Source organism: Strix aluco, chromosome 3, assembly GCF_031877795.1.
Source record: "Strix aluco isolate bStrAlu1 chromosome 3, bStrAlu1.hap1, whole genome shotgun sequence".
NCBI lineage: Eukaryota > Metazoa > Chordata > Aves > Strigiformes > Strigidae > Strix > Strix aluco.
Genome location: NC_133933.1, coordinates 21,644,989 through 21,664,313, shown reverse-complemented (window position 1 = coordinate 21,664,313; position 19,325 = coordinate 21,644,989). Strand labels below are relative to the sequence as shown.

At 45.9% G+C, this 19,325-nt stretch overlaps 1 protein-coding gene across 2 annotated transcripts in view; it reads right to left on the bottom strand.

Annotated features, from left to right (window-relative positions):
- The window catches only part of KCNK12 (potassium two pore domain channel subfamily K member 12), a 30,345-nt gene extending 11,931 nt beyond the window's left edge, over positions 1-18,414 (bottom strand). For both annotated transcript variants that reach the window (XM_074817697.1, XM_074817695.1), the window contains exon 1: positions 18,063-18,414. In XM_074817697.1, coding sequence (XP_074673798.1) covers positions 18,063-18,414 — 352 coding nt within the window. The remainder of the gene's footprint in view (positions 1-18,062) is intronic.
- Between the last annotated feature and the right edge of the window lie 911 nt (positions 18,415-19,325).

Here is a 19,325-nt window from a genome sequence, read left to right as displayed (position 1 = left end):
CTCCCAAAGACTGAATATTGTTTTAAAAATAACAGCTCTTTAAAGTTTTAACCAAATCCCAACTGTGACTAGCCCACCTGATATAATCACAGAAGGAAGGAAAAGTCATAGCCCCGTTTTAAGTCACCTGGCAGACTGGGAGCACCAGGATCTTGCAGACCGATAATTACAGCAGGGAAAAACACCGCCACACAGATAAATAGAAAAATCGGAGCATACAAACTCTGGAAAGATCCAGCAGCAATATTAATTCACCTCTTCTTTACAGAATTGTCTTTTCGCATTATTCATACACAGAATTTTATATAGAAGCAGTAATGCCTTGTATGTAGCTGCAGATGCTTAAATAACAGCAAAAGTGATCTTAAATTTGCATACAGTAAGTTTGCTCCATGTTATTTGCTGGTACCAGTTATTTTATGAAAAAGAATTTCATATATTTCACATATTATCTAAGGAAGATTGTTCTGAAGCTCAGTTCTGTAGGTATTGCCCTTGCTCTGCCACTCTTCCCTGTAAAAATGCTCGGTGGTTCAGTCAAAAAGTATACTGATGGAATTGAGGTGGCTGCTCTTGTCCCATGAATAAATAACCACATATAATTTAAATGAATGGTTTGTCAAAAATCCACATGCTGAAATTTCTTTACCTTACTGTTCCACAAAAATGCTGAGCAAGTATCATATTCAGGGAGGTAAATATCAAGATCAGACCACATGAGTGAACGGTTGCAAAGAAAAATGATGTACTTTTAGCACAGAGCATAATGAAATCATTAAATCCACTTTATTATCATGACTCACCTTTAAACAGCAACAGGAAAATATTTCCTACGTATAATGAGTTGAGATTGCTGCTTGAAATCTATTGATATATTTTTGCAATGGCTGTATTTTTCTAGGTAATTTATTTGTGCTACTTTTGTACTTCAATGATACAGAACTTTGCATTTGTTGATAAAAGAATGTAAATGCTTCTGACAAATAAACTTGGAAATATCTTTTCAATGACATGAAGGTGCAAGAGGAAAGAGGTGGTCTACTTTCACAACAGATTTGGCATGCTTGGAAACATCTGTGTGTCAGCAATTTGGACTATACTGCATCATTAGTATCTTCACAGTAGAAACAGTCTTTTCTGTAAAACACAGGGGAAAACTTGCAGAGTATTATCAGAAAATTAAAAAACTACCGAAGAGGTCATTAAATTTTGTTTTCTGGACCCACGGTCTCTCCATTTTGTCATGCTAAAAGACCATCTTTGAGCTGATCTCACAAAGCCTGCCTTGGGGTCCCAGGCTTAACATGGGTGACTGGGAAGCTCTTCTCAGTTCCTCTTCCTCTGTGGGGTGACACTGTTATCTGGGCTGGGCTAGCTGCTCGTGGGAGCCTTCTCATTTGATGATGAATATCCACTAGTACCTGCTCCCCAGAAGAAGCTGGGGAGCCTGTTGTGGTTGCCAGCTAGCGATACATGGCCAGCTAGCTATGGAGAAGGCATCTGTTCGCCCATGCCTTGTCAGCAAAGCATTTAAACATGTGCTTCACACCAAGCACGTGAACATCACCATCAAAATAAACGGGTTTATTGTCACACATATGGCTAGACACATTTATTAATACAGCTTGGATCAAGTTGTAAATGTGCTGAAGCTTTTTAGTATTTTATGGTGATCATTCATGAGAGGTGGTGAAGTTTTATATTTTTGATGCCGTTTGTTTAAGCAAGATTTTCTGAAGCATAATGTTACCAAAACTCAGTATGTAGCTATGCAAGGTGAAAGGACCCATCACAGCAACAAGAGTGCTAAGAAACACAGGCAAAAAGACCAGGCAAACACAGTCATTTCAGGTAAACAGCTAGTACATAGAAGTGCACTCATGTACTCTTCATACAGGGTCTTCCTTCATTAGCTGTGTTTGTCCCTTTGGCACCGCCTGGACCATGAGGGGTTAGTCCTGGCATGTTCTGTACAACATCTCTGAGCTCAGCCCCTGCTCAAGGCTAAGTACATCATGACGCCTGGATGAAACAAATTCATCCAGAACTGCCTGTGCTTTTCAAACAGTACAAGGAAACAAGCACAATGGTGCTTTGCATTTTTCATGGCCATGACACATATTGTACAGGTACCTTGGGGCTGATTCTGTGTGGCTCAGACACCATATGCCAACCTCTCTCATGCTAATTCTGCCCCACTGTGATCCATCACTTCAGATATAAACTCTATGGCAGCTTTAATTTCAGCTGTTTGATACTTCTCAAACAAACAATTAGAGTTGAGTTGATAAAAACTCAGATAAGACTTATACTTCAGCAGTGTCTCATGGGTAACTGCTGGCAATTAATGAGTCCCTCATCCTGACTTGCATAACAGGTTTTGTGGTTACTAGTCTGCTCATCTGGATTTTTAATTTACTTAAACTGGTGATGGATTCAAGAGGTAGTGCAACTGGACAAACTTGTGATATGCTTCCTGTTTGCTTTTGCTTTCTTTTCTTTTACCCATTTTCTTATGGGTAAAAGAGATGGTTGATGCCAGAAGACAAAAAGGAATACCAGCTTTATTACCGGTGAGCTCTTCTCTCAGGCCAGTTGGTTTGGCAATTACCTTGTCTTATTATATTTTGAGATTAAAGGAGATGACAGTTTTCCAGTGAAGATGATTTTACCCAGAGATGGAAGAAAGTTTTGGTCACCTCGAAAACTGAACACAAGTCAGTCTTCCAGCCTTTATCACGGCATCATGTGTCCCTGCCTCTTTCAGCCAGCCCCTCAGTCCTTCTTATGCAGGTGTCCTGCCATGGGACTTGGTTCATACAACTAGTCAGCACAACTGAGCAAGTATTTTAAATCCCGCAGTGTAACAGCACTTAGATCATGAGAGTAGCATCACCTCTATACCATTACATAACTATAATGCAGTTATATTTAAAGGGATCAAGAGAAACTAAAATTGTTGAATATAACTTTTTAAACAAATAAAGAAATAAACAAAAACCCTTATAACTAGAATGCTGCTTCCAGAGGGAAAGAAGTTCTTGCAACGTAAAGACTCTTACAGGACTGGTCCCCAGGAGATGGGAGTTACAGAACACAGACAGATAAACTAAGAGCAACCAATTTTGTTTTGTGTCTGTTCTACACTTGCTTTACTTCATGGCTTTCCAACAGTCTTGGTCAGTCTTTACTGACTAACACATATACTGTATCAAGGAACAAAACATCATATTCTGAATCCCATATTTGGGTTCCGGTGCTCCCTTCAACCCCTTTTCCACCTGTTAGCATTTCATCATTATTGCCCCTGATAGAGTCATACCTGTATATTTCACAACTACCTCTCATTTATTCTATAGCTCCTTACCACCTAACATCCAGAAACAGTTGCCTTGGATACAGGGTCACAGCTCAGAGCCGACAAAACTGCCGCAGATGGGAACCTTCTGCCGCATCCAGTGCTTTTACCCAAGGAGTGAGAACACTACGAGGCAGGTTTTCCACCTGGCTTTACATTTTCAGACTACAAGTTAAAAACTTGCTTTCACTTTAACATATCGGTCAGCCAGCTTTATTAAAATACTCCCCCCCACCCCCCCCCTTGGGCTCAAACAGTAAATTTTTTTAGAGCTTTCCCATTACAAGAGCCTTTAATATCAAAATTGCTGTACAATCACATTTGATCTTATTTAGATTACTATGTGGAAACAGAGCTCCTGAACAGTAGCAGTCTGTCCAGCACTCTGTGCATTAAGACACTTTAAGTTAGATCTATGCTACATCTGAAGACATGAGATACCACTGCAGTTTTTAGGGCTGGCCTAACCTGTATCATAGACAAGCTTGCAGTCCTTGGTGACCCATGTACTGGAGCAGACAGCCCACGGAGAAAATACTGAGTGACTATGCAACTAAGGACTAACTCCCATAACCAACCAACCAACCCACCAACCCACCAACCCACCCACCCACCAACCCACCCACCAACCAACCAACCTATCTATCTATCTATCTATCTATCTATCTATCTATCTATCTATCTATCTATCTATCTATCTATCTATCTATCTAATCTATCTATCTATCTATCTATCTATCTATTTATCTACGTACCTACCTATCTATCCATCCATCCATCCATCCATCCATCCATCCATCCATCCTTGGTAATATATATACCACTTCCAGTTGAATAAGCAGGCTGTTTCTAGCATTTCCTAACTTTGTTGTTATTTTAACAACATTCTTCTAACATGGACTTGTTCTCCCCAAAGCCTACAGTAAATAGAAGTCCTGTAAATTTGCTTTGTGAACCAGGGTGGGCTCAACCAGGTCTTTTTTTTTTTCCTAACTCCTATGACTGCTCAGTACATTAAAATGTGCATACATGCACCCAATCCACCAGAGACTGTGGGAAAAGATGTCCAGTCTATTCTGTGACATGAAAGAGCAACCATGGTAAGCTCTATGAACATAGTTAAAAACAACCCAGGTCACCACTGTTGCTCCTTGTTACATCTCCACCAGTGAAATGTGAGTCAGGTGTTTGAGACAACTGCTATTCAAAAGGAGCCACGCTGGCAGAATAGAGCCAGGAGATGATTAATTGAACATTAAGGAGTTTCAAGGAGCTGCAGGCAATTATTAGAGGCTTTCCACAGTACCAATTTTAATCTGTTTACAGACAACTGTGATCAGGTTATTGGTTATTCAAAGTGCTGCTACACATAACATCAGGGAACACCAGAATTGATCAGCCTCAGCATTTCTCTGCTGGCTGTGATTTGAATCACAGTCTAAAATGTCATGGCCACATTTTAATTCCTTTTTAAAGTACACTGTTTTTTAAAAGAGTTAATAGAATTGTCAGCCTAAAATAATCTAAAGCTTCCTTGAAAAAAAAACTGATTAAACTGGCAACCATGACATAAAATAACTAAAAGGTAAAGCTAATAAATAGTTGTTAGTTACCAGGTCCATGTGAAGGGTATAGACAGAGACTGAGAGGTAACAATATTTTCCTGTAGAGGTGAATAACAAATTATGTCCACTCGTGACTCAGGTGAGGATGAGACAGGGCTGGGCAGCAGCACCTTGTGTCTGGGGCTGGGAGGTGGCAGGGCAGCTCCATCAGGGCAGAGATGCTGGGACTCCCCAGCTCCTGTGGCAACCTCTGATTTCTGCTTGTTGGGCGAGGGGTTTGCACTCCCACAGGCACCCCTGGAGAGCAGCAGGATGTCGTGAGGGGCTGCCCCACCGGAACAGGGCAAGAGGCACCTGCAGCAGGGAGCAGTGTGATGGAGAGGGGGCTGTGGAGGCAACCAGAGGCAGTGGTGGCTGTGATCCTGGGACTGAAGAGGGGACTCTGATGCTCTGGAGAAGAAATTGTGGAGGGCAGAAGGCGGTGAAGGATTTCCTCTGCTAAAAAGAGGACAGGTCAGACAGTCAGAGGCTAAGAAACTGCAAGGAAACCTCTGTCTTGTGAAATTCCCTAAAGATGGGAATATGAAGCCTGACCCTGGATGCAGAGTATTTGCATGTGCAGGCGCTGCCATGTGTGGCTGATACCTGTCCACGTCAGAAGGCAGGTGAGGAGGGGACCCCATGCCCTACGGAGAAGGTGTCCTATGTGACAGAGCTGGAACAACGCAAATACGTGAAGGTGATATGCTGGGTGAAGGATATGCTGGACCTGAAAGGCGTAAGGGTGAGGTTTCTTCTCAGAAACCTCAAGTGTTACCACTTTGACAGGGGTCTAAGGCATTAGGGCTACCCCTTAAGATCCCCCAGGAAAGGGGAGAGGAATAACCTCCTCAAAACCTGGCTGCTCATGTATGTTTACCTTCTCCTCCTCGCAGCAGGTTTCCCAAGTGCATTTTTCTATGCTGACACCTTCTAGTTGAGCTTTCCAGGAAAGATCTTCAGTTTCTAGTGAGTTCTTAGCAGGCATATTTATCAGCTCAAGTGGCCTATCTTTTTAGTAAATGACCCTTAAAAAGTGAAGTGCTGGGCCTTCAGCTTTACCAGGCAGCAGCAGTACTCTTGCTCTATTCATTTAGCAGAAGAAGACAAGCTCTTTTTCTGAGTTATAGTGCACGTTGCCCTTTCTGTGTACAGCGTGAGAAGGTGCATACCAACGACTAACTGAACACTACTCACTACCAAATGCCCTTACCACAGAGACATAGCCCAATAAATACAGAAGGAGGCTGATCATCTGGTCTGGCCAAGCTGCTTTGGCGCAGAACCAAGCCAAGGAAGAAGTAGAAGTGTCTGTAAATCATGTTTTATGGTACCCTGGCTGGCGTTGGCTGTTCCTCTATGCACCTTGTACAAGCAAATGGGGACAGACTTGTGCCAAGCTACCAGCATCACCAGCTGAGCAGCAGCTCTGGTCCGAGGTCTTTATAAGCAGCCCCCCTGTAGAGGGAACACATGGGGAGCGTCACGGGCTTGAGGCTCAATATCTTTGGCAAGCTTATGTTTGGGTTTTCTGGTTAATCCAGAACACAGCTTCTAACGAGGGGCAGGGGCCCTCTCCTAAAAGGAGACGACAGAGAATGAAGCTCAGAGAAGGATGAAAATCGGAAGAGTATGAATGCAAACTATACAAAGAAAATAAAAGTCAAGACCTACAAGCTGGCATTGTTCTTGCTGACTCTCAAATGTAAAGGGGTGGAGGTGTCCTGTGGCACGACGATCTTCCTTCCCTATTAACATCTTGTTCATAAATAAACTTTCTTCCAATGATTCAGGTTTTATTGCTCTTATAAATAATACAGTCTTCTTCTCTGCTAAACTCTTGAGGCCAGACTGTGGTTTATAGTCATAAAAATCAAGACTGAAACTATTTTCTTCATTTTATGCTACCTTTCTTGGGCAAATCTTAAGCAAGATGATACTAAACCCCCTCTTGTTTTGTCATTTACTCTGTCCATTGGCACAGCCGCGGTGCTCTAATGGCTTGTTAAAACAGAAAGAATATGGGTTAGTGTTGGCTAAATTAGTGCTAAACCACCTCACAAAGGAAGACTTCCAGAAAAAGGGGATGAAAGCAGGATGCTCCTTCTTTTGGTTGCAGCCTGTCCCCTTGTGAATTGACCTAAGCTAGTCCAGAGCTGAGTCTCGTGGCTGTCTCCACACCTGATGATTGCAGGGTCCTATCTCTGGTTTGTTTTCTTTCCTTATCCTAACAGCTGGGGGAAACCATTTTGCTATAATCCTTTCTGAAATGGTGGTAGTGTTAACGGAAAAATTGAGCCCACAGGCTCCTCAGTTGTTTAAGTGTAGGAGTCTGGGCCGCGCTGGGAGAAAGTTAGTGCAGACAGAAGAATGCAAGGACGAAGACAAGGCCAGCAAAATAAGGCTGGCAAAAAAACACAAGACAGCAGATAAGTGAGAAACACCTGTGGTCAGCAAAAGCACACAAGTCTGAGCAAAACAGGGTATGAGATAAGGGAGTTTTGGCAAGTTTTGGGGTTTATGTGCTAATTGCAATTAACCAATGCAAATGCTTGTAGAGGCGCGTGAACAGCGCGTGTAGATGACCTGTAGCCTATTAGAAGATAGATGAGTGCGTGTACGGAACTTAGCAGAATATAAATGTAACCAGAAAAGGAAAAATAAAAAAGATGGACGACCTGATCATCACACTGGTGTTGTGTCGTTTCTGTTCCCGCATGGAGAAATAAGGACCCCGGCTAATGGTGACCCCGACATTTAAGTATGTTATATTACTGTGGAAGAACTCTTCTTTACACTAGAGGCTAAGGGTCTTCAAAATCTTCCATTAACAGCTGTCGGGGCCATACCAAACACCTGCTCACATTCCAGGTTGCGTGCAGAAGCATCTGCCTTGGCTTACTGCACTGCCTCAGCTAAAATACAGAAGTTTCTGAGACACTATCAGACAGAGGAAACATCCCTGAATTTAGAGTATTTTCAAAAATCTGCAGAAAACAAAAGCATGATAACCAAGAAATACACAAGGTCCGTTTCAGTAACTACAGAGATACACGAAGGTATAGCTCATGGACCCCAACAGTGGCCAATTCCTCTCTCTCTTGAGATGGGCTCAATATCTGAAGTCATACACTGCCACCTCCTCTGACCTTCCTTCCTACAGTCTTCATGTAGCTGATGATATTATTCCATGTGAACAGTGTTTTCAAAAGTCGATTTCTCTTGCAATCTTAATTTTTCATCCTTTAAAACTGCTTCCGCTCTTATTTTCCTATGGTTTTGAGAATGTTTTTTTATGTGGATAATTGTGTATCTAAGCAACACCCTAACAGGAAAAAGCTTATGCCCTGTCATTTCAAATGAAGTGTTTCAAACATTAGCGTTCACACCTGCTTTTGCTGTTTATTGAAACTTGCAGTTGCATTTCAGATGCCTGAGTAGACCCAAGGTTGTGCAAAAATTTTTTTTCTGAACTGCAAGAAAAAAAGAATAATAGCATCCAAATTTTGTTATATTCTTGAGATACTATGGGCTTCAGAAGAATACCTGCACATGTACTGCCACTCCAGTGCCAGTACATCTCACAATACTTCTCCTTTCAGGCTAAGAAATAGCGTTATCTGAATTTCACAAATGATCTTGGGCATATGTCATACTTCCCCACATGGCAAGTCTGACAAAACAAGATGTCGCTTCTGGGCTTTCTAAGCCTTACAGATGGGAAAGGCTGTCAAATGGTTAAATCACTGACTTATCTTTAGACTGGATTAAACAATAGACTTGCAGCATATTTTTCTGCTGCCACTGTTTTTTGTGTAGGTAGGTATTCAGAGAACATCTATTTCTTGATAGCTGTCTCAGCTCTTCTGCTTTACAAAGAGTTAGCCTATAAGGATAAAAAGACCCTAAACATACAAACATCTTTTCCACCATTTGGCCAGGTTTTTTCCAAATCTCTGTACAAATGTCTACAGTTACAATTTAATGAAAAAACTCTGATAAACCTCAACTTCTCAATGGTTTAAGTATGCCTTCATGAGTCCCTTATTTCAAGAAGTTCCAGCTGAAAGCAAAGAAGTAAATTCTCAAGTATCTTTTTGCTTGGGCAGCTCTTTTAATTCATTCACAAAGGCACAAAGACCTAATTTTAAGTAACTGTAGTAGAAATAGAGGGTGACAGGACTGCTGACTAACCAGTTATTTCTCATTTTCTACTTCTGCATTTAACTCTTCCTTCCTTAGTATGCATTTCCCTTGACTACTTTTAAATTTAATGATACTGAACAACTTTGCCACTTTATCAAGGTCATTTTGAGCTTCTGATTTTATCTGAAATTTTCCTGGTCCTCACAGTTCTGCCAGTAGCAGTTTTTGTAAATGGACATAATTTTATCAAACAGTTTCTTTCTGTCCCTCTCATTAAAATCACGATTTGGATTTAGGATCTTTACACCACAGTCATTTCCAGCCCCAAAGGGTTTAAAGTAGACTTGACTCCATACACGTTGAGCACGAATGAGACTGTATTTTTTTGTTTATCCTCTGGAGATATACTGCTTGCACAATACTTAGTCTGAGCAAAGAGATGATGGAATATTCAATAATGAACAACCAAAAGGATTTTATCTGTTTTTCTTTTTAGTTGAAATTTACTTAATTAGTTTCTCACCTAGTTCGAACGTCGGCAAATTCCCCCTAGTTGCTGTTTCTGCCGTGATTAAATTTGCTTGCATAACACTTGGGAATGAATGTGAACATTTAGCCCATCATTTCTAAAGGGGAAGAAGCTGCAGTGGTACAAGCTCAAAAAGGTTAAAATTCATTGAGGAATCACTGTGAGGCTACAATTGTTATGAAGGTATTAATGCTTTTTTCATCAAATAGTAAGGAGCACTTACTATGGATTTTTAAACACGAACAATAGCAGTGTCTCACCCTTATAAGTAATCCCATACGTTAACATCAAATTGTTCAATTTCTTATCTTATTCCACACCAAAGTTTTAATTACTTGAAAAGGCTGCTAATGCTTTGCCTCATCAAATGCAATTAGATTTAATTTTCATTCTACTTCTCATTTGATTCAAGAGAGATTGCATTGAAACCTTCTGATGTCTATAGCTAGGTGTACCACCCATTGCAATCAACAGCCCCACTGAGCTCAGGGAGATGTTACTTAAGTAATGGCAAGTGCTGGCAACATCAGACCTACATTTGTTTTGTAAACCTAGCGTGCCAATAAAATGAGTAACATGGGATTTCCTAAAGCTCTGTAGACTGGTCTATTACTGACTTCAGCAGAAGCAGGCTATTGAGGAGAATTAAAATTAAACATATTTGATTTGTCTGGATTGCTATGCAATTGCCCCTTACATAATAATTCTGTTTGTTACTTAAGTGTTTCTATTCACGAAAGGTTTTATTATCACTTCAGAGATTTATTGCACTCAGGAGGACTTTCATGTTTCAAATGTTCACCAGTACGAACCCTAATTTTTTGTCCTCACCCGTTTTCTCCCAAAATGCACTCAGATATGCGCTTGGTGCTGACACACTATGAAAACTGTTCCTTTTGATAAAGGTAAGCAAGACTCATACGGATCATGGGTACAGGCTATGTTTCCAATAATGGCAAGCTGTTTTCACAACAAAAATTGTAGATGAAATGTTCCAAGTTGGTTTTCTGTTGTTCTAACCCTGACGCTACTACGGCAAGAGGTAAAATTCTGATTGACTTCAACAGCCGCAAAGGTAAGGTAATACTGCATTCATTAAAATAAAAGAAATGACGTTGTATTTTCCAGCACAGCACCAGGAGTGGATATTGTTACATTAACTGCCAACAGATCTATCCTATAATGGTTTTCCTCCTCTCTCCACCGTGAAGAGCAATTAAAGTTTGCACAGAAGCAAGACGACGTGCTTGCAAAGATGACCCATCACTAGAAGTGAGAAAAAATGATGAGGTATGTATGGTCTGTGTCAAATTGAAGACTATCGGAGAAGTAAGAAATAGTTAGACTGAAAAAAGAAATGAGGGTCAATAGCAGGATTAACACTAGGGAAGAGGGACAGGTGCGATGATGAACAGAAAGAAACTGTAAAGCTTTACTTTTGACTTCTCTGGTAGTTATTAACTTGAAAGACTGCAAAGACATCAAACAAATATTCAAAATTTAATCAAGCAAACAAACCATCAGTAGAGAAGGGCATGCTAATTGGGAGGCAGGCAGCAGAAGCTGGAGAAATTAAGAGTGCCCAGGAAAGGTAGGTGACCAGGGAGCATTAGATAAGCTGTAAGAGAAGGAAAGGGGGAATATCCCCAGGACAGCAAAGGGGGAGGGCAGAGGCCAGGGCCTGGCCAGGCTCCATGGGAACACAGGATTTCAGGTAGGATGTGGATTTATGAGCCTGCAGCAAAGAGGGCAGCTGGTAAGCCCAGCAATTACAATCTCTCACTGCTATTGCAGGGGCGGTAACTGGTTTACGGGGAGGTTGCTTAGTAATAAAGACCGACTGGCTGGAGACATGTGTGTCACCCCCACGGATGGAGAGCTGTCCAAGCGGTATTCTGGCCCACCAGCATTTGGTTTGCAATCACATCTCCAAGCTCTTGTAAATGCACAGGGAACCGAAACACGGGTATTTGCTGCCCAGCAGGACTATCACTGAAGACCAAACTGAATGTCATGCTAAGCAGGATTCTGCTCAGTAACCCACTAAGTAGACATTGCTGCTTCAGTTACTCGAGTTAGAGGGACCCTGAAGGTGCAAAAATGGAGAATCCTTGATTACAAACTCCAGTTTGTCTTTGTTTCAAACCTGAACTATCACACAGTAAGTCAATATAAAACTTCCCCTGACTTCTGAGATGTGGGACCATATCTCATGTGATGCTGGGCAAATTCTTTATTCCCTGATGTTACAGACAGGCTTTGTTCTATGGGTGACTGCTCTGAGATGCTGTGGTGCTTGACATTCAGTTCGGAGATGCCAGGTTTCGGTGCTCCAGCTGAGCACCCCGAACTCCACAGCCACAGCAAAAAGAAGTGCAATTCTGTTGTCCTTGACTTAACTCCTCCAGCCGTAAAACAACAATTAGATCTCCTTTGTGCTGATGTTAAGTGTTTTGAAACATCTGGTTTCATAGCTAGGGTTTAATATTTAAGAAACCTCTGAAACTCTTAGATTAAGTAATCTGAGATGATGTGTTCTGTAGAAATCACGCAGTATAGATGACTGAAGCACAGTAATAGCTTCATTTTCTGGGTCTAGTATAACCCTACAGGGGCAGGTAAACCCTAAGCAGTACTGGGGCTGATTAAAATATTATTTTCAGAAAACTTTTTTCTTTTTAAAAGGGCTTTATTTAAAGCACCGGGGTTCTTCCCTCCCACCTTCTAGGATAAAAAACCAACAAATGTAGGATCAAAATTATTTCATCACAACCCTTCAGTGGGGCCACCTCAAGTCACCTGAGTAATTACATGGATGTACTCCAAGTAAAGCTTCCTGTAGTTGCTCTCAACTGCAAGAAGACAAGCTGTGATTTAGATTACTTCTCTGCTCAGAGAACACAACCTATGCCCACACATTTAGGAAATTCCTATCAGTGGTACCCAAAGAATTTAATACGTGCAGCTATGGCAAGTAGGAAACATTGCTGTGGTGCCAGGTCTTCATCTGAGGAAAACCACTGTAGGATCCCTTCTCTCCACAGATATATGCTGACCGCTGACCTGCTGACCTCTGAGCCTCTTGCTCTCCATTCTTTATCGAGACTACTCAAGTGAGAAAATAGCTGTCGGAAATCCACCGGCACAGTGATCAAAACATCACACACACCTAAGGAGTCAGATCTGGCCACAGCACCAAGCTGAAACACGCCCCCATGCTGGCTGCAGACCGTGTATAGGATGGCAAAGACAAATAACCTGACACTGCAGCTTGGTAATACTGTTTGGTCTTCCAACTGCTTTCTCATTTGGTTTTTGTTTGGTTACTTTTTAACTTCAGGAAAGACAACTCTGGAGGTAACTGTCCCCTAATTCGAACCCTCTGCAAAAGCTGCCTGTACAAGCCTCAGAGAATTGCAGAGCCCTGAGAAAGCATAACACTGATGCTAATCAGGTGCACACTCTGGTTCGACTGTCGCCCTTTGGTTTGTGTTGGCCATGTAGACAGTGAAATTGCAATCATGGAGAGCAGAGAGCCAGAACCTTCCCCAGCTGCAGCAAATATTCATATCCTGAAATACAGCGCTGAAGAAGACAGGACAAATACACTTCCCCCTCAAAGCCTTCAGACCATCTCCGTTATTTGTGGAATTTCTTGCCAAATTACCATGTGAAGTGCCTGCTCTCGGCAGGCTCGCTCCCTGGCTTCCAGCAGTGCAGTCCAACATCTGACCATGCACTTGCTGAGCTGTCCAACGGTCTTTTGCACATCACTTCCACTGAATTATTGCCTTTGGCACATCTGGACCTCCAGATTTTCTCAAAAGACTATGACACAGAGCCAGAGGATATTTTAGAATGAGTGGTTATGGTGGCTAGGTTGTGGAGCACAAGCAGAAATGATGTGCTGGGTATGCTGGGACCCTACAGAGGACCCAGAGAGGGTCTAACCCAGGCAACATCCTACGCAAGGAGAGAGCAGTGACCGGGAACTAGTTAGCTGGCAGAAAATACCAAATGTTATGTCTCTCACTACGTTGCCTTTCTTCATGTGGTTTCAAAGTCCCGTCTCTCACCGCACAGCAGGGCTGTGCCTTATCTCTTTGAGATAAGAGCAGAGCATGCCCCATCTCTTTGGGTGGAGCTGCCAGCCCACACGAATATTGAGACATTTAACAGGATAGTCAGGGATAAGGAAGGGATGAACAGTCCCACTCACACTTACACACTGTGCCCTAAACACCTGTAACCCTCTCACAGCTGTACAGAGGGAAGATCTTTGCACCTTTTCTTCCCAGGGGCCCTTCTCAAGCACCTGTAAGTAACCCAGACATGTTCCATCCCAACACAATCCACCCAGAGTAAGGGTGCTTTTTAAAAATATTATGTTGAAAAATCACTTTTACATACTGGAGTACTTCTTTTGACCTCATTTTTTAACGTCTGGTATGGATTTCTATAAAGCAATTGTATCACTTGATTTTTGAAACATGTACTTACATGTAAGAAGCTTAAAATCCAAATTTAGTAAGTCAATGTCTCAATATGTTTTACTAGATAGGCACCTAATGTTTATTCTAACATTTAATGTAGGAAAAATACCTGGGTACAAAGTCTAGACTCATGGACTGAGTCAGAAAACCAGAGCTTCGGGCATCCCAGAGATGCCTTATGTGCTAGGCAGAATGAATCTGTGCTCCTAGAATATGGGGAAAGCTATGACTGATTATGCTGTACTCTGCAACATTTTACCAGGAAAAAAACTGGTCTGAGTTATGCTTTGCTTTCAGTCTCAAACAAAGTGCCGAGAACTATTTGTGATTTGCATTTGGGGAAGGAAGGAAGGAACTCAACTGAAAAACAAAGTCTACTGCCAGTTAGACCAATGAATCAAGAGTAAATTTCACCTAGTTGCTCCTTAAAGAAATATGAACAATAATTGCCTACAAAAAAGTACCTTTTGGAGTGCAAAATAATGACTGAATAAATGGTGTAGACTGACAGCAAACAATCAGAAATTAAACTGAAGAATTTTCTTACATAGCTCTGAAAATTGTGGTGACTAATGAAAAATAGACTCAGCGTTTCATTATTCAACCACAAACAATGCAATAAAAAAAATGAATGCCCAGAGTGCTATCAAGAGACTGTTTTATGGACTGTAAGCCACTCGCTTTGTGGGCTATTCAGGAAAATGCTTTAAGATTAGGCTTAACATGTCATTTTGACTCTCTCCCATTTCTTAAAGACCCCACTAACGTGTTTCTCGCTCAGAGGGTTTGATTGCGTCCCTGTGTAATTAGGGAAGATGCAGAACTGCAGCTGGGAAAGTACAGCAAAGCCCCTAACAGAGGAGCTGCTCAGCTCTGCTAAGGCCCTGCTTAAGGAGGGTGGATGGAGCAGTTTTCTCCAAGCCTGACTGTGCGTAACCCGTGTGTTCATAGAAGGATGCTCCCTCCCTCTGTCCAGCTCACACAAACCCCAGGAAAACTTGCAGCCCTGTCCCTGGGTGACTGTATTTCCTTGCCTACATATGAAGGATTTAGTAGTTTTATTAAAACCAGTGAGAGCAGAGTGAGGACTTGAAAAGACCCAGCGTGTTTTCTGTCAGTTGGAATCCTCTACAGATAAAAGTCTGAGTAACCTGTGGGGGATTTACCCTTGACAGACATGGCACCTACTTGCTGTTTGTTAGGCAGTGAGTAAGAAAGCTTTCCGATGCGTCGCTAGGATAGGAGTGTGTTTAGCTGGAGTAATAAAGTTGCTTTGACACATGTAACTGCCAAAGTTGTTGAGGAAGGCAAGCTGTTTTGACTCTAGATGTCTGGTAGCTCTTGGCGCAGTTGAGTAAAGACAGCATTCTCCTTGTCAATTAAGTGTGACGTGAAGGCAAGTGAAATTGCTCTGAACCAGGACAATATGGTATGTGAGCTGAGAGTGGAATCAAAGGTACTCCAGGTAGGCAGGTATATAAATGAGCTGCCTGGGAGGGAACAAAGGGACCGTGAAAGAAGGGCTCTGGAACTGCTCCCCCAGGTGACATTTTTGATGCCTACCATTTGGTTTCTCCCATGCTGTGACTGTGATGCTGTGACAGCTTTGTGTATGTTTCATTAAGAGTACGGCTTCTGGCTTTTAGCGGGACAGCTAGGTAATTCACTGGGGTTTTTTTTGCTTTTGCGGGGCAATCACAGCCACCAATAATAACTGAATACAACTGTGCAGCAGAAGAAGCCTTGCCCATGGAGAAGCAGCTGAGCTCAACGTGGGCTTTGCCCCTCTACAAGCTGCAGCATCTTGAAGAGGCGAGTGAGAAGCGCTGAGGTGGGGGGAGCAGTTCCTCTTCATCTGCAGGAGCTGTACGCGTAGCTGGTAAAAGCTATGCCAGGATGGGGTGCTACAGCCTTGGGATGTCGGTACTCCAGGAGACACGACTCCTGCCGGGGCCGTGCAGCTCGGCTCCCCCCGCACAGCCGCCCTGCCATGGCCTTCGCGGTGCCCAAAGGCACAACGTAGCTTCGCTTCGAGCCACCTCCTGCTGCATCTCCTCACTCAGAGCACGACCTTGCTCTACAGCAGGCTCGCTGAGCTCACACAAAGTACTTCACGTAATCCAGGAGTAAGTACTAGCAGGCAGTATGCCAAGAGAAGGTACTACTCAGGGGAACGCCTGGCAGAATCCAGCCTTTGTTGTGGCTCGGGGAGAAACAATCTTCAGCCTCCATCTCACATGTGGGAGATGCAGGCATTATTGGCTATAAAGAGAGAGTGGTGCCCTGGGTTGCACTACAGGAATATGAGAAACACAATTCTTGGTTCAGCCTTGGTTTACACCTGTCAAAATTGCCAAAAAACTCTACCGAGTATCTCCTTCCCTCCGCCCGGGAGCAAATACAGTGGAGATGCAAACAAACGTTTGCAAATGAAGTGGAAACATTTTATATTTTAATAACCACAGAGAGGAGAAGCCAGGGTTGGTGGAAAAGTGAATTAATCTGCATTTACACATCACCTGGTAATTTCTCTGTTTGCTACAGCAGGTATCAGAAAAGAGTGGGTTTGTTAATACACTGACTTTTTTTGTCCGTCCATTCAGGTCAGTCATAACGATCTCTTAAAAACATATGCTCCTGTGACGAAGAAGGCCTAACGCTTAATTAAAATGGTGTTTTAATGGCTGGACTATTGAATGTACTTGAAAAGTTAACTGAATTATTCCAGGCACAAAGTAACAGTACTCGACAACATTGCTGTAGTCACCATCACGACTCTATTATACAGATTAGTCACTATTGATAAAACATTTTCCAAACCTAATGAATGTAAGCGCAATAATGAGCTGTGCATTTCTTCCCCTCTAATAAAGGGAAAACATGACATTTGTGCTCAGAAGCCCCAAGACAACTGGCTTGTTACAAAACTTAAAAAACTGGCAGAGAGAGAAAATCGGTAAGATCTTGCGTCCGCAGGGACGGGATTTCTCAAACAATACTCTGAGAGCAGCAGATAGGCACAGCTTTACTTCACGTAAATCTCCCACACGACAGTTCTCAATGGTGCGCTCAGAGTAAAAAATTTTTAGAGTAAAAAATGGTAGGTTTAGAGTAAAAAAAAATTCCTCCGCCCAAAACTCCCCGTTTGCTCATGAAGTGCTGCTCTTCCTAAACACCTATCGTATGCGTATGAATAACTGCAGTCAGCTGTAGTGCGAATGTATGTTACGGCACAGCCAGAAGACATACGGCTTCGTGCACCTGATGTCTTTATTCACACACGCATCTTAACTTTTCCACCAGTTAAAACCAGTATCAAGTTCAGCGGTCAGGCACCGCGAAAGCCTGGCTATCACTCAGCATCGTCAGTAGCCCGCTGCCTATCGGCCCCCGCGCCGTCTCTGCCGGTAACGAGCCCCTCGGCCGTCGGGCGCACCCCGCCGCGGGCAGGGGAGCGGGCAGGGGAGCGGGCAGGGGGGCGGGCAGGGGGGCGGGCAGGGCTGCTCGGAGGGCGATCAGCCCCGCTGGCTCCTTCGGGCCGCATGAAGCCCAACCGTGCAGCCGGCACCGAAAGTTTGCTGGGGAGGAACGGGGCTCCCCGCCGCCGCCGGCCCGGGCCACCGGCCGCCGCGACGGTCATCGGGCCCGCGGCCCCCGCAGCGCTGCCGGGCGAAGCCCAGCGCCGGTCCCCGGCTGCCTGCGCCGGGCCGGGCGCGGCCGCAGGGCGAGCGGTGGGGCCGCCACCCGCCGGGGCGGGAGGGGAGGGGGGCAGCGGGCCCGACGCGCACCCCCCGCAGGCTGCAAGGCGCCCGGTTGCCACAGCAACGCGGCGGCGCCTCTCCCCAAAGTTTGGTCGCTATAACGACCGGCCCGGGGCCGCGGCATCCCCCGGGCGGGCGGCCCGGCGGCGGGGCCGTCGGGGCGGCGCTCACCTATGGTGGAGACGACGGTGCCCACGAAGTAGAAGGCGCCGGGGAAGTCCCAGCGCGGCCGCAGGGCGTCGACGCGGATGCCCGCGGCCATGGCCGCCTCGTAGCTCCGCAGGAAGGCGCGCAGCTCCGGCAGGCTGATGTTGAAGATGCGGCTGAAGTTGTGGAGGGTCCGGTTCCAGCGGAGCTGCGCCGCCGCCTCCGACGGGCTCTCGAGGGCCGAGAAGACGGTGGCGCCGGCGCTCAGGTACGCCGCGATGAGGGCGGCCAGCAGCAGGAACCGCCCGTTGTCCTCGTTGAGGGGCGCCAGGCGCCGCCGGCGGCAGGAGCCCGCCGCTCCCCGCGGGGGCATCATCCGGTGCGCGGCGCGGCGGGCGCGGCGGGCGGCGGGCGGCCCCCGGCGCGGGGCGCGGGCATGGGGCGGCGCGGCGCGGAGCCCGGCGCGGCGGCGGCTTCGCTGCAGGGGCCGCGGCTCTGAGTCATCCCCCGGCGGGGCTGCCCGCCCGGCTGGCGGCGGCGCCCCGGGGCCGCCGGCCTCGCCCGCCCGCCCTCAGCCCGACGCCCCGCGGCCCCGGGGGCTGCTGCGGCGCGGCCCCGCCGGCTCGCTCTGGCCATGCGGGGCGGCGGCGGCGGCGGCGGCGGCGGCGGCCCCGCCGCGGGGGAGACCGCCGCGGGGAGGCGGAGGCGGAGGCTCCGCGCGGCGCCCGGTCGACGGCGGGCGGAGGGCGGGAGCGTGCGGCGCGGCCCCCGGGGAGCCGCATCCCCGGCGGGAAGGCTCCCCCGGCCCCGCTGCCGCCGCCGCCCGCCCGCCCGGGCCGGGGCGCCGCCGCCGCTGCCGCGCCCCCGGGGTGCCGCCGCGCCCGGCCCGGGGGAGGGACGGGGCGGGGCGGGGCGGCCCTGCCTTGCCCTGCCCGGCCCTGCCCGCCGTTCCCGGGGTCTCGGCTCCCCGGTCTCCGCTCCGCACCGCGGCACCGGCCGGCGGCCGGCCCCCGCCGGGGAGGGGGGACACGGCAGAGGCGGCTGCCCCTCGTCATGTGTGCGGGGCCCGTGCCCTTGCGGAGGTTTGCCAGCTTTAAAACCACCTCCCTATGCCCGGTGCCGGGAGAGCTGGCTTTGAGGGAGCTGGTGGTGGTCGGTGGAGCACTAATTAATTAATTTCAGACATTTCTAGGTGCACGCATCGTTGTTTCTGATCTGACTCCAGCTTCTGGGCTGCCCAAAGTTAGATCCAAGAAAATGATACATTTTGGGTTCGATGCCAAATGC